This window comes from Annulohypoxylon maeteangense (assembly GCF_022496945.1).
Source record: "Annulohypoxylon maeteangense strain CBS 123835 unplaced genomic scaffold GGS22scaffold_1, whole genome shotgun sequence".
In the NCBI taxonomy this organism is placed as follows: domain Eukaryota; kingdom Fungi; phylum Ascomycota; class Sordariomycetes; order Xylariales; family Hypoxylaceae; genus Annulohypoxylon; species Annulohypoxylon maeteangense.
In genome coordinates, this window is record NW_025953248.1 from 3083028 (window position 1) to 3101277 (window position 18250).

Here is an 18250-nt window from a genome sequence, read left to right on the forward strand (position 1 = left end):
ATTGGCCAACATGGCTGGTATACCACCAGTTTAGGAATGTAGGCTGGTTGGCTGGGATTCCGTACCTTCCAGCAGAATCCGCAATCGAACTTGCCACCCCATACCATCTCACACTTCTTAGTTAGAGAAGATACTTAGATACATTCTTCAAGAGGGCAGTCACAGCCAAGCACGGTGATATACTCAATTCGAGACAGTCTTCCTTTCTGAGAACAAATCGGAAAATACATGTATGGGATAGGAGGGGAACCTTGAAGAAACGGATAAGACCCGAGCACCTCGAGTCCTCCGCCTCCTCCGTGTACAATAATCTTGTACTCAGTATCAGCGTTCAAATTTCGAGATCTGGTGTGCTTCCTATCCATCATGCAAGTACGATATATGCGCATATGCATAGTACCTGACTATCTGCTCTTAATGTAGCTTGCCTTCGAAATAGAACAGGTCTATTGGGCACATAGCGCTTTCTAACTGGGTCTGCTGGGTGCGATGCGGCAGTTACGGTACCCGAGTCCCAGGATTGGGGTTTGGATCGCCCACAACGGCTTTTGGCCTCTATTGACTTTGGCCATTGGAAAGTCTTTTAACCTTCCCCACAGCAGCATTAGCATAGTAGGTTGTGTAAGACACAATGGATACGATAGGAACAATAGCCAGATGGATACTACTGTAGAAGCTAAGAAACCGACCGGCCTCTTATCCCTTATTTGAAAAATGAAAGACTCGAAGCTCGGTACGCTACCGAGAATGCCATATCGAAGCTACAAAGCCTCGGCTGCTGTAGCGTATTACAAGCGGTGGCTGCTCCCGTCGTCCCACTTGAGAAGTAAGATCACTCCCTCTCGATGGTTTAGGGGTATCGGGCGGAAATGTCGGTAGGTCTACTGGCGTAAGGGGCGCAAGGGAGCTTACAACGTCGTCGGTTGTGTAAAAGCAATAGATGATTGTCTCCTTAAAGCGTGGGGTTGAAGTTGGACAAATACAGGTACAATACAATGTCCCTATTTGGGCTGGTGGAAACCCCCAATCTTGGCGTTGAAACACGCTAAACCTAGTTCAATCATTAGTGCAATTGACTAGGTACATTTTCGACGGCAGTAACATTCAACATGAGCTACAAATTTGCAATTTACAGGTGCTACCGATGTAGGTAATCAACTTTTACTCTCTTCAAGTATCACGAAGAATTGCAATTCCAACGTTGAACGAATCCTCACACTTCTATCTTCCTTTGGACATCAAATATTGAGTTATCTATTGTGCTAATTGAGCTGTGGAAACATTATTTGTAACTCTTCGGAGTAAAACGTCCATTTTCAAGTTACTGTCTCAATAATGAAGATCCACTTCCTCGTCTCTCTCCCGATCTACAGCCTTCGGATATCGACATGCCCCTCCTCTTTTCTTTTTTGTTCTTTTTCAAATTCAGCTTCGCTTCGGAGTTCGCGAGTTGTATTTCCATTGGCCTGAAAAGAAAAAAACAAAAATACTTCTAGTCGAATACGCCTAGCTGAGTACCTAGGTAGGTAGGTATGTCAGAGGGCAAAGAGACTCTGAAGGACATCTATGATATCCTGCCAGCCTAGTAAGTAAATACCGCGTATGCGTAGGCGGATAGGTCGTGCTTCCCAGCACCGCAATATGCCGCTTCCATCACAAAGACGACGCAAACTATAGGAAGAGCAATTAAGCCCCGAGCCTTGGGTCGGAAGGATACAGACGCCATTCTAGGCGTCCCCCCTTCCCCCGATATCCTATCATATCCTATCGGGACACGATATACCTAAACGAGGTAATCTGCAATAACATGTCACTCTGCAATAGCATAGCATCCGTCACCCCTCGAGATTTGTCAAGATCTGATCTTGGCATATATACGTCCCAGTCTATCGGGTCTATATGAGCTGATGTTTATGATCTGTCAGCTATAATTTTATAGGGGTCTATATTGCCCAATTACGCCCAGTCTTGCTACGACCCTCTACCAAACTGCATGCACTAAGGCAAGTTCACAATAGCCTAGGGTCTACTGCCTCATCGGGAATGGATATCGCTGTCTCTGAGGACTAGCCGCATAATCTGATTACGAAGATTTGCATTACCGCATGAACTACTAGAATTGCTTATTTGGACGGATCCTTCTAGTTCATGAGAGTTAGCATATTGTCTTCGGCGGAGTGCGTCATCCTGTGTCCGGAGGCCTGCTATTCATAACTTTCCAGATCTCCATTCTCCTCCGTCGACGCTACAGATCTAGCCCATCCTGCATATTGCGACGCGTCCATCAGCCTCCGTGAGCTTCGGCACCGTTTCTGAACGCCCTGGCGTTCTACATATTGCTTCGGTGGGTTGCATCCAGTCTATTTAAGTTAAAGGGCTTTGCCGTGAACTAAATTGCCCCAATTAGATCTCACCTCTCTCAGATAGTTAAATAAACCGGCTGACTTCGTGGCTCGTATGAGAGGGGCGGCGTTGACTAGTGCTGAGGCGGCTTTCCTAAATATGCCGTGGCGGATATGGCATCACGCTTGAAGGGAAAGAGGCTCATATCTTCCTCGCCAGCTCGCGTCGTACACCTCCGGGTTATATGTCTCGGTGCACGGTAGCCTGCTTCTCGAGGACCAATGAGTCTCGAATAGAAGCGACAGGGCCCGGCCACTGAACTCTTTTACGGTTGCGCCCGAAAGGTTCAGATCCGAGAGATTTCTAGCTCTGACGTGCCCCTGTTCGGCTGCTTTCGCCGCCAATGCAATATTCCGTGACAGTGGTGCCGAGGTGCTCGATCTTCGACATCGATTGGACGGCACCGTTCTGGTTTTGATGGCTTTGATCTCGGATGTTCCTCCTTTAGCCTTGAGATCGACCCATTATCGAACCCTCATACCCCAGATTCTATCCGAATAACCCGGATCACGTAAAGGGGTCAATTCTCCGCAAAGCCCACTCTGCTCTAGCGAACCACTTCTCAATCTCTATGCAGTATTTGTCGAATCGAGAGAGAACACAACGCTTGTGGAAATTCCTCCGAATAGGGTTGTTTTCTCAACTCACAGCAGGAACGTGTGGAAATCAACCAATCTCCGAAACTTGAAGCCGTCACAACTGTACGCAAGCACAGCAGCCTGTATTACACGGCATGACTCTACATGGCTCAACTCGACCTTCTGAATCTAGTGCTACGAGCGGCGAGCACCAGTCTCATTAATAAACATTCATCTATTTAACAACACACACTCATGAGGAAGGTCACAGAGGCCCCAATTAAGGTAACGATATACGCCATGGCTATGCACATATTTCGCTGTCGCCTCTAACTTAGATTAAGCATTTGGTTGTCTTTCGATTTCACGCTCGCGTATTGGAGAATTCCAATTCTGCAACGCCGTTTTGCGAATCGTTCTATTGATAATCCGCTATGATGCATGTGAGATTACACGGCATTCTTTAACGTGTACGACTCGTCGCCGATCTGCACGGCAAGCAAAGACTATTGAATTCATAATCGCCTCTCGTCATTGGTTTTTCAGCTGAGAAAAATTCAGGTACAAGTTGATTTCTCGTGCGCCTCATTAAATGAGCTCATGAAGCCATAGCAGCTAAATAACAGATAATCATGTAGACTCAATCGAGTACTCTGTAGAATGACCTCGTAATTATGAACCCGCCCACACTGGATTTTCCCTCACAACTTAGGGTGGGTCGCTATACTGTGACTAAAACCCGCTCTATTAACTGTAGCTCGTCAATACTATGATACATCACAAACCTTACCACGTACAATCGGAACATACTCACCCTTGCTTCCCAGTAACTTCGCCTATCAAGTTCAAAAACGCGGTATAGACCTCGTCCGTAAGATCACTAGCCTGCAAACTCCTCCCCCTCTTCTCAAACGCGAGGCGCGAACACTCCTATAACACGGGTTAGCAAGCGCGCCCTTACATCTCCCATCGAACTCACCCTCGTAATAGCCGCACCCCCAAACGCCGCCAACCCCAGCGTCTCCTCCTCCCCGAGCTTCCCGTCGTGGTCCCAGATCTCATCCAGGTAAGCCTTCCGCCACGCCAACATCGTCGCAATACTCCCCGTCAGGGTATCGCCCTGTCCGCCGCTCCTCTTCAGCCCACCCTCCACATCCACCGTCATCGTCACCTCCCCATTCGATACCAGATCCCTCCCGCCCTTCTGCACAATCGTCACCCCGCCCAACGCCCGCGACAAAGCCTGCACTTTATGCGAGGGGTCCGAGCCCTCGGAACCGTCGTCTCCTGAGCCCTTAACCCCCTTCCACAGCCGCGCAAACTCGACTACGTTCGGCGTGAGCACGACCTCCCGCCACCCATGCACCAGCTCCGGCGCCTTCGTCACCAGCGCCAGCGCATCCGCGTCCAGAACCACAGGCATCTTCCGCTCGCGCGCCGCGGCCAGAACCCGTGCGCAGGTCTCCTGCATCAGCGGATCGCGACCGAGGCCCGGTCCGACGACAAGGACGTGCAGACGAGGGAGTAAATCAATGATCTTCCCGGATATATGCACGGGGTCGGAGTCGTATGGGGAATTAGGTGAGGAATGTTGGTGGTGCGGCGAGGGCGATTGCCGCATTAGTGGGTGCACCATGAGGTTCGGGCTGTAGGTCTTGATGACCGCGGCGGCGGCGGGGGTGCAGATTACGTGGGACTGTGAGGGTAGAGCGAGTGTTAGTCTTGTTATTGCTTGATGTCCAGTAGCTTATGACTGGATGTGGAGGGTACTAGGTAGAGTTGAGTAGAACGCATAGCTCGTGATAGAGCTAGCTAGTTGGACATCGCGTAGTGGAACTGGGTATTTGCAGGTAGGCATGGACAACGCACCATATCGCAGCCCAGCCGCGCGCTCGCCATCGCCGAGAAGTACGGGGCGCCAGTGTAGTCCTCGCTGCCTCCGATAACAGCCACGCGGCCCAATTGACCTGGAATGTCGTATTCAATCAGCCTCTTGCCTGTTCCCTAAAGCTCCCGGGCTCGACCTAGCTCCCACTACTATCTCGACCTGCGTGGAATCTAGAGAAAGGGCAAAGAAAAAGACGCACCTTTATGAAACTTCTCCAGCATAGGCGGCACGATCTGCCGTACCTTACCCAGTATTTCCCTCGTAGCCGGCGACAACATGTCGGCGACGTCGGAGCTCATGTCTCCCCTCTTTCGTAGGGTGAAAAAAAAACTACTCGAAGATCGGAATTATGCGAGATCCCGGTCAGATCGCGGGGTAACGGAAGCGAATAATGAGGTGGGATGGAGCTATGACAATTCACACAGGGACAGTAAGAATTAATGGTTATGATTGAGGATTGAAATTGGATATCTAGGAGGTAGCTTAAACGACAAGAAGTTGAAAGGTAGTACGTTTATGGTTGATTTGGATATAGGTTGGAGAATTGTTGAAAGTCGTTCGATATATTGAATATGATGTCATCAAAAACACACATCCAATAACGTAGCCGATTGCTCCTTCAAATCTTAATCCTACCTCATGGTAAAATTACGGCACGCATTTACACGATAAGACGGAGCTACTACACAATATGGACAAAAAGAATCGAGTGCTCTTGAGTTTTGGGCTCTATTTTACAAGGGTCAGAATTGGAGTGCTTCCGTCTCAAACCCGTCGTTCTCCTCACTAATCAGCACCCTTACCGCCATGTACCTCTCTAAACAAAATATGATCTACCATCATAGGCCCTTAAGGTATAAACAGTCCCCCCGTTTGATGCCTTTTGTGATGCGTTTAGGAGATGAAGCTCTTGGTGAAGTTGGAGACAATATCCCGCAACCTTTGCTCAAGATCCTTGCTGAGCGCACCCTCCTTGTCGATCGTAGCGAGCAGATCAGACTCGTTCGTCTTCAGGTGAGCTAGGAAGTCTGACTCCCATTGCAGAATCTTGTTGACGGGGACTTGGTCGAGGAAACCGTTGACACCGGCGAAGATTAGGGGAACCATCTCGTTGACAGCCATAGGAGAGTATTGCTTCTGCTTGAGAAGCTCGGTCAACTGTAGATAGCTTATTTAGTACATATTCATATTCAACCGAACGAGTCAATACTTACGCGTTCACCACGGTTGAGGGTCTGCTTGGTGGCGGCATCCAAATCGGAACCGAACTGGGCGAAAGCGGCAACTTCACGGTACTGGGCCAAGAAAAGCTTGAGCGAACCAGCGACTTGCTTCATGGCCTTAAGCTGAGCAGCGGAACCGACACGAGACACGGAAAGACCGACGTTGATGGCAGGTCGAATACCCTTGTAGAATAGTTCAGCCTCCAAGAAGATTTGGCCGTCGGTAATGGAAATGACGTTGGTAGGAATGTAAGCAGACACATCACCACCCTGGGTCTCGATGATGGGCAGGGCAGTCATGGAACCACCGCCGAGCTTGTTGTTCATCTTCGCAGCACGCTCCAACAGACGAGAGTGGAGGTAGAAAACATCACCGGGGTAAGCCTCACGTCCGGGGGGACGACGCAAAAGAAGGGACATTTGACGGTAAGCGACAGCTTGCTTCGAGAGATCGTCGAAGATCACAAGGGCGTGCTTTCCGTTGTCACGGAAATATTCACCCGCGGAACTCGCTATAATCATCGTATGATCAGTATGTACGAAGGAAAATCTTGAAGTTGTGAAGCGAAATGACAAATAAAAAAGAGGTCCGGTATATGTCCGGGGAGGTTCCCGAGAACAAGTACGCGAGTCTGTATATCGCATCTATAACAGGTGTGACCTGCCCATGTCTAGAAGAGAAAACAGGTCCCGGATATGATGCCACATGTATGCGGACATGTAGAAGGAGGGAAAGAATGGCAAATGTAGAGGGCAAAGTAAAAGGGAGTAGAAGACTTACCGGTAAAGGGAGCGATGTACTGCATAGGGGCGGCCTCGGACGCGGTGGCAGCAACAACGATGGAGTATTTCATGGCGTCGTTCTCCTCGAGAGTCTTGACGAGCTGGGCGACGGTAGATCGCTTCTGACCAACAGCAACGTAAATGCAGTATAGCTTCTTGGACTCGTCCTTGCCGTCATTCCATCGTTTTTGGTTAAGCATGGCATCGAGAGCGACGGCAGTCTTTCCGGTCTGACGATCGCCGATGATCAACTCACGCTGGCCACGACCGATGGGAACCATAGCGTCGACGGACTTGAGACCGGTCTGCACGGGCTCTCTGACGGATTGTCGGGGCAAGATACCAGGAGCCTTAAGCTGAGCTCGGCGCTTCTCCTTGGCGTTGATAGGACCCTTGCCGTCGATGGGGTTACCAAGAGCATCGATAACACGGCCGAGCAGTTCAGGGCCGACGGGGACATCGACCTAACAATGATTAGTGGCGCTGATCGGTTTAAGCTTAAATATTAGAGTAAACCCAAACTCACGATTTCTCCGGTACGCTTAACGGTCTCGCCCTCCTTGACCAAACGGTCAGAACCGAACAGCACAACACCAACTTGTCCAGCTTCCAAGTTCATGCACATTCCCTTCACACCGGAAGCGAACCTGCATCGCGATTAATGACGTACTCCGCAGCTTGTGGAGATTTATGCACCTACTCGACGAGCTCTTCGGCCTGGACGTTGGCCATACCGTGCACACGCGCGATACCATCACTACAGATTTAAAATTAGTAAAAGTAATTCAATTGTCTGGAGATTTATTATATGAATGCGATATTTGCGGTAGAAATGAAATTCCGAGGAATTGTTCACGTTTGCAAGAGACCGAACAACAAATTGTGTCGTAGGAATAGATGGCTGCATTTTGAAAAATCTCGCTTTCTTGGCTCCACACATACCCGACAGAAAGAACACGGCCAGTCTCAGCTAAGCTGGATTCTTCCGATACACCACGAATTCTCTGCTCAAGAATGGAAGAGACCTCGGTGGGTGTGGCTTTCGCTTCGGCGTAGGATCGGGCCTGGACGTTGAAGACGGCGGGTGCGGCATTTCGTGTCTAAGAAAAAAAACCCCAGTTAGCCGATAGTCCGAAATTGTCAACGGTAAGTGACCAAGTAGCCGCAGCTCTACCATCCAAGCTCTGCAAGCTTCAAGATTCTCTTTAAATCAGGATAAAAAGCTTCAATTGAGCTTTATAAATGCCTCGAAAATACTTCAACACCGATCGCACACCCTCGCCGATGGAATTGGGATGAAATCGGAGTATCAAGGTTAAAACGTACCGCAACGACTCTGCCCGAGGCAGAAATTGCGCTCACGGCGCGCGTGGACTGTCTGAGGGCGTTGCGAAACATTATTAGAGAGGGATATCTAATCCTCCAGAGGTAAAAGGAAAATCAATTGCAATTAAAAATTGCAATTGGGAGGAGAGGAGATTGAGGAGGAGGAATGGGTATTTTGATGTGGTTTGAAAATGGAGACTTTTTCGAGAGGAGTGCTGAGGCGCCCGGAAAGCGAAGGGGAAGAAGGAAAAACGTGCACGGACCAGGTATCTAAGCTAACCCCGAAAGGTTCCGACGACCAAGATCCAATCGGCCTGGTCAATGCTTTTTCCGTTCAACCTTGAACTTTTAATATGGCGGGCACAATTATTTCTCTCAATTACTTCAATTACCTCAATTACCCTCACCACTCACCCACAACTTCCAGCGTTGCACTTCAAAACACATTATCGTCTAATACGTAACAGTCAAAGTATGTATCTTGGTTGGTTGTTTGGGAGTGTTGTTTTCGTATTTTTAACTGCTCTCATCTATACAGCGTCTACTAGGTAATTAACGGATTTCACAACATGTAACCGCCAGGCTAGCCAAATATTGCTTAGTCTCCACACCTCAAATCTGACTTGAGCCTCAATGAGTTAGAAACCTTTTGAACGTCATATTCAAGGTATCCATATCAACGTTAAATGCCCAGGTAATAACTCAGCAGATCTCTAATACATAAATGATCTTTGCGAAGCTTTATAATGATCATGATAACTCTTCAAGGTTCCCATTAGCTTATCTAGGCAACGAGTGACTCCCACCCACTCCCGAGATTATGGGACATATCGAAGGCTTGTGGAATCATCATCTAGGTAGGAAAGATTGGTATCTCACCCTATCAAGATGTAAGAGGTTGCATGGCAAATAAATTAGACACTAACAGCACATGAATACGGCCAGGAGAGATACAATGTTAAACAATGCATTATATCAACCAACCCACCCTTGATATTGAGTGACGGCGAAGTGGTGATGGTTATAGAAGAAGTACACACACTAATTATTCGTGCGGCGTAGGGGGCATTGGTATTACAGGCTTGTAGGGTTTGAGCTTGTAGGGTTTATCGGACCGGTGGGTGACCGTGACGAACGGGACTCTGGGTGTATTCATAGGCGTTGACCAAGACGTACACGAAGGCTTAAGTATACTCGACCTGGTCGAAGGTTGGGATGTGGACTTCGAAGGGTTGAATGCGGTCTTTGGATAGCCCTTCGTGTCGATCACACTCCATCTATACAGGTTTGCCCTATGTTTGATCTGGAATCTCGTGGATTATTTTCTAATGTTGATTTGGGTGTAGGAGTATTACTTACCCAATTGTAAAGATCCTGTGCTTTCAACGTGTGCTTCCATATCTTTAGGCGCTCGGCTTCCAGCAGCAGGCCTATCGATCGATGCAGTTTCGTGTTATTGAGCAGTTCGAAATTATATCGTGTTGACCCGAAGCTGTTACGATTATATGGTTGAACCACGCCCTTTCTCTGCTGCAGTTTCTTCCTCCAAGTTTCCTGATATTTTTCCTGTAGCCATGGATCCTCTTTTATATTCGACGGATTGGGCCGTAACTTCCCCACAGTGTAATTGACCTTATATTCCAGTATTTCGATAACTGATTCTCTTATTCGACTCGTGCACCCGCTGGCCTTCCAATTGCATGTCGTGAGAAAGCGTATTGATTTTTTGTCCGGTTCTTGGTATCTTCTTCTCGAAATTTCCTCAAGGAGTAACCCGTAGAATCCAGAAGTGTCATCAAGCCATGTATAAACACGGTCTACCATATACCCAATCGTGTCCGTTCGTTCCAATTTTCGAGTGGATGACGCTTGCGCCGGTAGGCTGGTAATTATGAAAGAGCCGTGCTTGGCTGAGTGTGGTAGTATTGTTCAACAGTTCAGCTAAACGGGTTGAGAGTTTTCTAGGAGTAATGTACATGGGCATTAGCTGATAAGACATTGATAAGGAAAAAAGAGGTTAGAATTAAACCCTCCTATAAGAATATTTATTATTTATGTATTTAACTGGTATTTTCTAATAAGCCTACCCGGCCTACCCCCTCCTCCCTCTCTTTCGGACTCAATAACAAAGAATTCTTTGGTATTGAGTCATTAAATATTACCATTACCCGTTTCCATGTCATAATAAAAAGATGATTTATTTATATTTCCCCCTTTTGATAATATCTCAAAGGATGACTCTCGGTTCTAGGTAAGGGTGTTACCCCTGAAGCATCATTTGCCCGTGTATAGGTACGTAAGTTGGCAAATCTCTGCCTGTTTTGTGTTTTTGTATAGCTGGAGCTATTACCTGAATGATTCGCATAAATATTTTCCTGGCTGTTGTTACCGTAATGCAGCGCTGATGGAAACGAGCCGAATAGGCTCCTGGTGCTGTCGATGACCGTTCGTATTGACAATTTATGAACCAAGTACCGTAAAGTTGGCAAGCAGGCGGCGAATACCCCAATGCTGCATTCAATCATCCCCCAGTAGAGATACTCCGTTATCACCACTAAAACAGGAAAATTAGCAACGCATAACTATTGCGTGAGTACGAGAGAACTTACAAATTTGATCTTCGTAAGGATTATATGTCACGTCTGCGTGAACATCCCTAGTTATCACAAGGAGGCGTGCCAACGATGCTCCAATTGTCCTGCCGCATATTAGTGGTAGTTATATCAATACCCAAAGGGTTGACTTACACCCCCCCTAAGAGGAATACACTAATAATTGCGATCTTCTTGCTCACTGACAAGCTCAAACGCCAAATCTAGGTGTTTGTATTAACACGTATCGTGGTAAGTCTCAATCGAGTGCCTTAAAACTTACTAAGGGAATAGGGATACCAATTATAACAACGTCCGTGATGAAGTCTGTCACTCCGAATATAAGAGACATATACTGGGTGTTTACACAGTGTGATGTTATGTTCTTAGCGCTCGAATTGGTGCCCCAAAGGACCCAGAAGTCTAGGCCGCACTCGAACACCGTCGTGAACAAAAACCCTACCGTCCATAGGCTTACCAACACAATAAACCAGATAAGGAACCTATCGACTGTTTGATCGATCGAGAATATTCTCCTATAAAACAGTAGGAAGGATGCCTTAGTACATCCCAAGGTTAGCGGAATCATGCAAATGACAAGAAACTCGATCTAATACCATAGGAACAATGTCGTTAGCCGTCTTTAACCCCCTAAAGATACCTTCTTTCAGCGCGTACCTACCTTGAAGGCCGTGGAAAGCTGCTCGCTACTAATTTCAAGGGGGTTCCCAGTCAAGTTTTGATCGATCTTCGTAGGGTATCCGAAGGCCTCTTGCGAGACACCGTAAACTAAACAGCCACCAATTATGGTTGTGAGCAGCTAAGGTATCTGTCAGCTTAACTGTATCAAAAAATTACAGGGAACGAATAGGTACCGAAGCAGGTATCATAAGCCAATCGTCAGCTAGTAAACGTTGCCGCTGCTTTTTCCGAGTCCAAACCCGAAGTAACACTGAGATGATGTCCAAAAGTGACAGGATAACGCCAGCAGAAATAATATATATAGGCCTGCAGTAATATTTCAATGTGATCGACATAGCTTTGTAAAGTTACCTCTGCGGCCGGAGGAATGGTATCTGGAAATGGCATTTTGAAGAGTCATGGCTCTTTGGATGTTTAAATGAGAGACGAGCTCGTCGATAAGAAGGTGAGCGCGGTATGTATTTCTGATCATTGGCAGGTACTTAGCGAGGTAGTGCACACGTTTCGCTGCGGTTATCCGAAGACATACTAGCCGGCGCGACCGATCGTAGAGATCTTTCTCGGTGATCATGTTTGTGTGGCCTCTACTGAATGACTACTCCTCGTCACAAGTGGTGTGCAAGAACAACTGCATACCTACCTAGGTACAGCATATTCTACGCTAGCATCCATTTAGTCTTCTATGCATGAGTTGATTAGAATATCAGTGATACTGCCATTCTGTGTGACTGACCATACCCACGAGTTGAACTGGGATCCGCCAGTCTAGATCATTACCTACTTAGATATATATTCGTCTGTAGGAGATCCCACCTCAATGGTTCGGGATTATATTAAGATTTCTTGTAACTTATTCGCATTCATACCAAAACTTCCTAAAGTTAGAATATATTACCTGGTGACTAAAGAAGTCATGATACCCCACATCAGTCTCTTCCAATAACCCTGTGAAGATGTGTGCTGTAGTGTTCCTTACAAGGATACAAGGGTTTCATAGATGGTATTCTACCTCTTTCCCGTGGTGTTTATGGACGTTGCCGTTCGAAACTCATTTCTACTTATGTTATGTAGATATCTGGGGGGCAGTGGGGTTAGAGGAAGATAGAATCGAACCCGCAGATTCAAGTTGGCATTGGCTACCTACCTACCTAGGAATCGAATGGTACAGTATCCATGGATGTGTAACTATGCCTCCATGCCACGTGAGATGATTGGTGTGCTCGTTTAAACTCCCCTCTTCCTTCGTTGCGATGTTTTTAAATAATTCCCGTGGTAAGCTCCAATATCAACGAATCTTGTCTCTGATCAAAGAACTTAAGATTGTTCTAGTTTGTCTTGTAAATTGCGGGATACAGACTCGTACAATTGTTGTTCTTTAAGTATCACCATGGCAAACAAACCGCCGGACCGAATTCGCGTGGGTATCGTCGGAGGTGGATTGGCCGGTGCGACACTAGCAAACGCCCTCATCGTCCATTCCCATCTCGACATCGAACTATTCGAAGCTTCTCACGAGTTCTCGGAGCGGGGTGCAGCTGTTGGGTTATCCGTGAATGCGCAAAATGCCCTTCGTCAGATAATCCCATCCATAAGAGAATTCTTAGCGAAAGCCGGAGCTGTAGACATGAACTCTACTCGGACTGCGCTAGTAAGTTTGCTTCGGTCATTCGTGTTTCTTTGGTGCGATTCTGAGATCCGCCCTTAGGGTTCGGGACCGGCGGCGGGTACAATTATCTACGACATCGCAGCAAGCTCGGGTCTCGGTGTCGTGCTCCATCGTGCTTCGCTCCTACGCGAGCTCTTACATCTCTTGCCTAAAGAGATTCTCCACGCCAACAAGAAACTAAAATCGATAAATCCAAATAGAGATGGAAGAGTCGAGTTGGGGTTCGAGGATGGGACTATCGAGTGTTTCGACGCTGTCATCGGCGCGGATGGAATATTTAGTATCGTTCGCCATCACGTACTACAGGATGCTGCGGAAGAATGCGCCCCGTCTCCTGCTGGATATTGGGATAGTAGAAACTTAGTACCATTCGAGAAAGCAAAAAAGGTTCTTGGTGAGAAATATTTCGAAACCGATCGGCAATGGTCTTGGGTAGGAGATGGCGCCTTTTTGTTGCATAATGTTCTTGAGAACGGAGCTATGGTTCAGGTGATTATCTCTGCCATTGAACCTGAGCCCCCTAAAGATCGAAAAAGACCACTTACCAAGGAGTTCCTGGACCAAACATTGGATAGATGGTTCGATGGACCAATTGCAAAGGGAATGATAGAGGTAACTCCTCTCAAAGATCGCTTTGCGTGGTCCTACTTCTAGTTTTCGATGTACTGATGGAATCCTAGCTCATGCTTGACCAAGATAATCCGCAAGGATACTCTCAATGGGAGCATAGGTCGACTAAAACATACGCCAATGGCTATGTATGTGTTGTCGGAGACGCAGCTCATGCAACAACCCCTGTAAGTTACCAGAAATTCATCATCGCCCCCTTTTCAATATTTTCCACATGCTCAAATAGCTCCTGCTCTGCAACACGCCTCATACCCCCGAAGGCTATATCTTGATGCGCAGCCTTTGACTCTTATAATATAGTGGCAAGGGGCTGGCGCTGGTCTAGCTATCGAGGATGCCATGGTCCTAGGTACTCTATTCAGCAAGGTCACTTCTTCCAGAGACGTACCGGCAGCGTTCAAAGCATATGATGAGATAAGAAGACCTAGATGTCAGAGAGTCATTGACTCGAGCCGAGAGATGGCGGGAGTATACTGCGGAAGAAACCCTGGGGCCGGCCTAGATCCCGACAAGCTGAGAGAAATCTTTGCTTCTAGGTATAGCTTCATTCTCGGATTAGACATGGAAGCTCACAAGGCGGAGGCAATGCACGCATTCGTGAACTCTGGTTGAGGAGATCATGAGAGACAGGTAGAAATCTAAACAAGAAGATAAGGTACGGGCGGTCATGTAGGTAACGACCTAGTAGGTATCGGTACATATCTTTCAAGTGCTTTAACGAGATTCCCATCTCCTTGCCCAGGTGGTCAAAGATACTAGGTAGGTAGGTACCTAGTAGCTTACATGCCTTATTGCACATCTATCCATGATTGCCACCATCCCCGAGGCTATCTGTTTCTGAGCAGATTCAGCGCACAACAGTTATTGAGACTACCACTCTCTTAATTCGTTCCCCGGGCCGAAGAAATTCGGGCTCACCCACGCCTTCGCATCTTTTGATAAAGTCCGGACTTGCGCCTCGTCAATTTCGATCCCTAGGCCAGGCCCGCCCATTAAGTCGATATACCCATCTGTAACTTTCCAGACTTCCGGATTGGTCGTGTAACTCGTCAGGTCTTGGCCGCCGACATTGTAATGAATGCCAAGACTCATCTCCTGGATCACGAAATTCGAACTGACCGCACAAACTTGCACGTTTGCTGCCAATGCAATCGGACCTAATGGGCAATGCGGCGCCAGTGCAACATCGTAGGTCTCACAAGCTGAAGAAATCTTGCGCATCTCAGATATGCCTCCGACATGGCTGATATCTGGTTGCAAGATATCCACACATCCGGATTCCAGGAAAGGACGTACATCCCACCTACTATGGAGGCGCTCACCAAGAGCGATTGGCAAATGCGTGCGAGCAGCGATATCCTTGATGCCGTCGATATTCTCGCTTAACAAGGGCTCTTCGATGAAGAGAGGATCATGAGGTTCCAGCTTGGCAACTAATTGTTTTGCCATCGGCTTGTGCACTCGCCCGTGGAAGTCTACTCCCGCATCGAGTCCTAATGCCTTCACCGTCTTCACTCGTTCCACGCACTCGTCAAGCTTTCGAGGTGAGTCGAGCCACCCCAGGTCCTCGGTCGCATTCATCTTGACCGCATTGAATCCTTGTGCCTTACGGGCGTTCCTATTATCTTATCTCAATTGACATTCTGAAGCATCCAGGGTCGGAAATACATACGCTTGTGCTTCAACGTCGCTTGGGCGGTCACCCCCTATCCATGCGTACACTCGCAGCTTATCCCGGACTTTCCCGCCCAAAAGCTGGTAGATCGGAACATTCAGTTTCCTAGCTAAATTCACGTTAGCCCTTCGAGTTTTCTGAACAAATTTAAGTTCATCGTGCCTTTTAAATCCCATAAGGCGATATCAATCCCGCTCAAAGCACTCATGAGCACTGGCCCCCCTCTGTAAAAGCCCCCGCGATACGATAGCTGCCAAATATGTTCGATATCGCTTTCAATTGTTATTAGCGATTGAATCGCATACAAACACATGCATTAACTCACTCAGCTTCGAATCCTACATATTTTTCCGCCCACGCATCTAGACATCCTTCCACGGCTTGAGTGTGTCCTTCAAGACTGGCTTCTCCCCAACCGACACGGTTTTCTTCGTCCGTGATCTTTACGAATAACCATCGTGGCGGCACACGAAAATATTCTATCTTCGAAATTTTACCCATGATACTACCGAGGAACGTTTGAGTACTAAATAGTTAATAAAATTGGTACTTGGCTATGAAAACAAACTTAAATTGACATTTATGAACCTCGCTTGTGTACATCACAGGCATTATAGTGGAGGGAGGGGTTCTATAGGGAGTTAGGGGTAATTGCCGAGTCACTATCCAATGGAAGATTTGCCCACAATGGGGCACTTCCTAATCGATCAGCGCTGGATCGGATTGGATATATCAACCGGGTAGCTGCCGTGGTAACCTGCCTAGGTGCTTCTTCCTTTCTGTAATGTGACATATTTTCATTGTATCGGCTATGGAAAGAACCATCAACTTGGAACTTCGTGATGTTTCATCCAAAACCTACAAAAGTCAAAGTTTCGCCCATCTTTCGCGACATTGCCTGGGGCGTGATTAGGGGGGTTATCAATTGATTGGTACAATACGTAGGTAAAGGCCCTAGGCCTTATAGTTGGATGTCCCCGTTATAAGTTAGTGGTTAACTGCTACAGATTAGGGCGCTTAGCCACTACTATCGCGAGGTCTCATGCTTGGTAAACGTTTGACATTGGCCTTCCTACGAAGCCAGCTAGTTTAATACTAGGAGGTAACTAAACTTGTAAACCAAAGAATCCCATAATATTCGGGTATATTTACCGACCGGGACCCCACTTACCCCAACCTCGGGGTATAGTTGTCAGTCTTCGATGTCGCGATCCCCACCTAAGCTAACGGCCCCCCTCATTAGGACCCCGAGCTCGGTCTCATGATGAGACTATCCGAACGATATGTAGTTCCTTATATCCAACGGCTTTGTGTAGTATTTCCTAGTTCCTAGTAGTAATATCTTGATATTTTTGGAAAAATAGAAATCAGAAAAAATAGACAATATGGCCCGAATCCCACCCCCTGGCGTCTACGTTCCGTCGCCGACGTTTTTCAAACCTCTTATCTCGGGCGCACATCAGGCCGAGGTTGATGTCGCGACACAAGCGGAACACAGCGTATTTTTGGCCAAAAATGGAGTCCACGGATTGGTTCTTCTCGGATCTACAGGCGAAGCTGTGCACCTAAGCCGGGCGGAACGGCGAGGTCTACTCGGCGGGGTCCGTAAGGGGCTTGACGATGCCGGGTTTCCCGATTACCCCATAATGGCTGGAGTGCTCGTAAATGCTGTCGACGAAGCTCTAGAATGGCTGCAGGATTCGAAAGATGTTGGGTGCCAATGGGGTCTGGTTCTGGCACCAGGATATTTTGGTGGCGCAGCTTCGCAGCAGGGACTCATAGAATGGTACACTACAGTTGCCGACAAGAGCCCAATTCCCATCTTAATGTAAGTTTTGTTGATTACTTGGGTTTATCGCTTATGGCACTCGCTAATGTCAACGCTAGTTATAACTATCCGGGAGTGACAAATGGGCTTACGGTAACCCCTGAAACATACGAAAAACTAGCCAGCCACCCAAACATAGTTGGATGCAAGATGTAAGTAAGCCATACTAAACAGTCAAAGAATTTCATTAACAAGACAGGTCTCACGGAAATGTATCATACCACGTTCAGGTATCAACGTCGCCAGTAATCGATCACGAGAAGTTTCAAGTCTTTAGCGGTTTCGGCCAACAGCTTGGTCCTATTGTTGTTTTCAACGCCGCCGGAGTTATCGATGGACTGGCTTCGTTTTTCCCCAAAACCGTGGTGCGATTATTTGAGCTTGTCAGTAAGCGACCAATCGATGATGCTGCAATTAAAGAAGCTAGGGTTCTCCAATATCGGGTAAGTCGAGCCGAAGACTTCATCGGCCGATGGGGTATCTTGGGAATTCGGGAAGGCATTTACCGCGTTGCTGGCCTAGGCAACCTAGAAGGAGGACGAGCGCCACTGAGAGGGAAGATTCCTGAGGGTGCATGGGAGGAATGGACAAGTGTCATGAAAGCGATGTCTGAATCATAGGTACCTGTATATATATGTACAGTTATGCTGTCTTAATATTTCTATCCTCAACCCCTGAATAGGTATGCTTATATAAGCATATCAAAGGGAAGTTTAGTCAGCCCATGTGCTGAGTCATTGCACTGTTCCAATGCCTTCTGTGCAAAATAGAAGGCAGAATTTGAGATTGAACGGACTTAGTAATACAATCTATCCTACGTATTACATAAACTTGAACTGCCACTGGGCAGGCGCCACTATGAGTTGCTTATATAAGCGGAACAGGAACATTCAAGCGTCAAGTCTATCACTGTAATGTTAACATCTTTCGAACTGTATTCCGTGAAATACCTATTCT

General features: G+C 47.3%; 7 protein-coding genes across 7 annotated transcripts; 2 read left to right on the forward strand and 5 right to left on the reverse strand.

Annotated features, from left to right (window-relative positions):
- Window positions 1–3791: 3791 nt before the first annotated feature.
- GGS22DRAFT_183731 (Ribokinase-like protein) lies at window positions 3792–5168 on the reverse strand (the record flags this gene model as incomplete). Its single annotated transcript, XM_047964119.1, has 4 exons — window positions 3792–3911; window positions 3961–4677; window positions 4851–4948; window positions 5069–5168. The coding sequence occupies 4 exons, from the start codon at window positions 5166–5168 to the stop codon at window positions 3792–3794; spliced, it is 1035 nt and encodes a 344-aa protein (XP_047824217.1).
- Window positions 5169–5425: 257 nt separating this feature from the next.
- GGS22DRAFT_150753 (ATP synthase subunit alpha, mitochondrial) lies at window positions 5426–8398 on the reverse strand. Its single transcript, XM_047959364.1, has 7 exons — window positions 8202–8398; window positions 7818–7975; window positions 7576–7632; window positions 7402–7522; window positions 6874–7339; window positions 6084–6604; window positions 5426–6027 (listed from the first exon to the last, which is right to left on the reverse strand). Exons 1-7 carry the CDS (start codon window positions 8271–8273, stop codon window positions 5764–5766), a joined length of 1659 nt encoding a protein of 552 aa, XP_047824218.1. The 5' UTR covers window positions 8274–8398; the 3' UTR covers window positions 5426–5763.
- A 601-nt stretch (window positions 8399–8999) lies between these two features.
- On the reverse strand, window positions 9000–10101 carry GGS22DRAFT_12893 (uncharacterized protein). The gene is made up of 2 exons (XM_047958409.1): window positions 9561–10101; window positions 9000–9504 (listed from the first exon to the last, which is right to left on the reverse strand). Exons 1-2 carry the CDS (start codon window positions 10023–10025, stop codon window positions 9247–9249), a joined length of 723 nt encoding a protein of 240 aa, XP_047824219.1. The 5' UTR covers window positions 10026–10101; the 3' UTR covers window positions 9000–9246.
- Window positions 10102–10231: 130 nt separating this feature from the next.
- GGS22DRAFT_150763 (uncharacterized protein) lies at window positions 10232–11911 on the reverse strand. Its single transcript, XM_047959365.1, has 6 exons — window positions 11668–11911; window positions 11475–11612; window positions 11076–11402; window positions 10949–11016; window positions 10811–10899; window positions 10232–10755 (listed from the first exon to the last, which is right to left on the reverse strand). The coding sequence occupies exons 1-6, from the start codon at window positions 11827–11829 to the stop codon at window positions 10403–10405; spliced, it is 1137 nt and encodes a 378-aa protein (XP_047824220.1). The 5' UTR covers window positions 11830–11911; the 3' UTR covers window positions 10232–10402.
- An 855-nt stretch (window positions 11912–12766) lies between these two features.
- Window positions 12767–14531, forward strand: GGS22DRAFT_12903 (salicylate hydroxylase). Its single transcript, XM_047958414.1, has 4 exons — window positions 12767–13142; window positions 13200–13772; window positions 13841–13957; window positions 14091–14531. Exons 1-4 carry the CDS (start codon window positions 12882–12884, stop codon window positions 14400–14402), a joined length of 1263 nt encoding a protein of 420 aa, XP_047824221.1. The 5' UTR covers window positions 12767–12881; the 3' UTR covers window positions 14403–14531.
- GGS22DRAFT_12906 (enolase C-terminal domain-like protein) lies at window positions 14532–16049 on the reverse strand. The gene is made up of 4 exons (XM_047958417.1): window positions 15791–16049; window positions 15628–15737; window positions 15463–15574; window positions 14532–15408 (listed from the first exon to the last, which is right to left on the reverse strand). Exons 1-4 carry the CDS (start codon window positions 15964–15966, stop codon window positions 14661–14663), a joined length of 1146 nt encoding a protein of 381 aa, XP_047824222.1. The 5' UTR covers window positions 15967–16049; the 3' UTR covers window positions 14532–14660.
- Window positions 16050–16725: 676 nt separating this feature from the next.
- GGS22DRAFT_150766 (dihydrodipicolinate synthetase family protein) lies at window positions 16726–18090 on the forward strand. The gene is made up of 3 exons (XM_047959366.1): window positions 16726–17293; window positions 17353–17445; window positions 17493–18090. Exons 1-3 carry the CDS (start codon window positions 16851–16853, stop codon window positions 17911–17913), a joined length of 957 nt encoding a protein of 318 aa, XP_047824223.1. The 5' UTR covers window positions 16726–16850; the 3' UTR covers window positions 17914–18090.
- The last annotated feature ends 160 nt before the right edge of the window (window positions 18091–18250 follow it).

Coding starts and splice junctions, on each gene's coding strand:
- GGS22DRAFT_150753 (XM_047959364.1), bottom strand. CDS start 8,273: ATGTTTCGCAACGCCCTCAGACAGTCCACGCGCGCCGTGAGCGCAATT. Junction 7,976..8,201: donor CCTCGGGCAGAGTCGTTGCG/GTACGTTTTAAC, acceptor TTTTTTTCTTAG/ACACGAAATGCCGCACCCGC. Junction 6,605..6,873: donor GTACATCGCTCCCTTTACCG/GTAAGTCTTCTA, acceptor CGATGATTATAG/CGAGTTCCGCGGGTGAATAT.
- GGS22DRAFT_12893 (XM_047958409.1), bottom strand. CDS start 10,025: ATGGTAGACCGTGTTTATACATGGCTTGATGACACTTCTGGATTCTAC. Junction 9,505..9,560: donor CACAGGATCTTTACAATTGG/GTAAGTAATACT, acceptor ACGAGATTCCAG/ATCAAACATAGGGCAAACCT.
- GGS22DRAFT_150763 (XM_047959365.1), bottom strand. CDS start 11,829: ATGTCGATCACATTGAAATATTACTGCAGGCCTATATATATTATTTCT. Junction 11,613..11,667: donor GGCTTATGATACCTGCTTCG/GTACCTATTCGT, acceptor CAGATACCTTAG/CTGCTCACAACCATAATTGG. Junction 11,403..11,474: donor AGCTTTCCACGGCCTTCAAG/GTAGGTACGCGC, acceptor CTATGGTATTAG/ATCGAGTTTCTTGTCATTTG.
- GGS22DRAFT_12903 (XM_047958414.1), top strand. CDS start 12,882: ATGGCAAACAAACCGCCGGACCGAATTCGCGTGGGTATCGTCGGAGGT. Junction 13,143..13,199: donor ACTCTACTCGGACTGCGCTA/GTAAGTTTGCTT, acceptor ATCCGCCCTTAG/GGTTCGGGACCGGCGGCGGG. Junction 13,958..14,090: donor CAGCTCATGCAACAACCCCT/GTAAGTTACCAG, acceptor CTTATAATATAG/TGGCAAGGGGCTGGCGCTGG.
- GGS22DRAFT_12906 (XM_047958417.1), bottom strand. CDS start 15,966: ATGGGTAAAATTTCGAAGATAGAATATTTTCGTGTGCCGCCACGATGG. Junction 15,575..15,627: donor CGCCTTATGGGATTTAAAAG/GCACGATGAACT, acceptor ACGTGAATTTAG/CTAGGAAACTGAATGTTCCG. Junction 15,409..15,462: donor AGCGACGTTGAAGCACAAGC/GTATGTATTTCC, acceptor ATAAGATAATAG/GAACGCCCGTAAGGCACAAG.
- GGS22DRAFT_150766 (XM_047959366.1), top strand. CDS start 16,851: ATGGCCCGAATCCCACCCCCTGGCGTCTACGTTCCGTCGCCGACGTTT. Junction 17,294..17,352: donor AGCCCAATTCCCATCTTAAT/GTAAGTTTTGTT, acceptor TGTCAACGCTAG/TTATAACTATCCGGGAGTGA. Junction 17,446..17,492: donor AACATAGTTGGATGCAAGAT/GTAAGTAAGCCA, acceptor TTAACAAGACAG/GTCTCACGGAAATGTATCAT.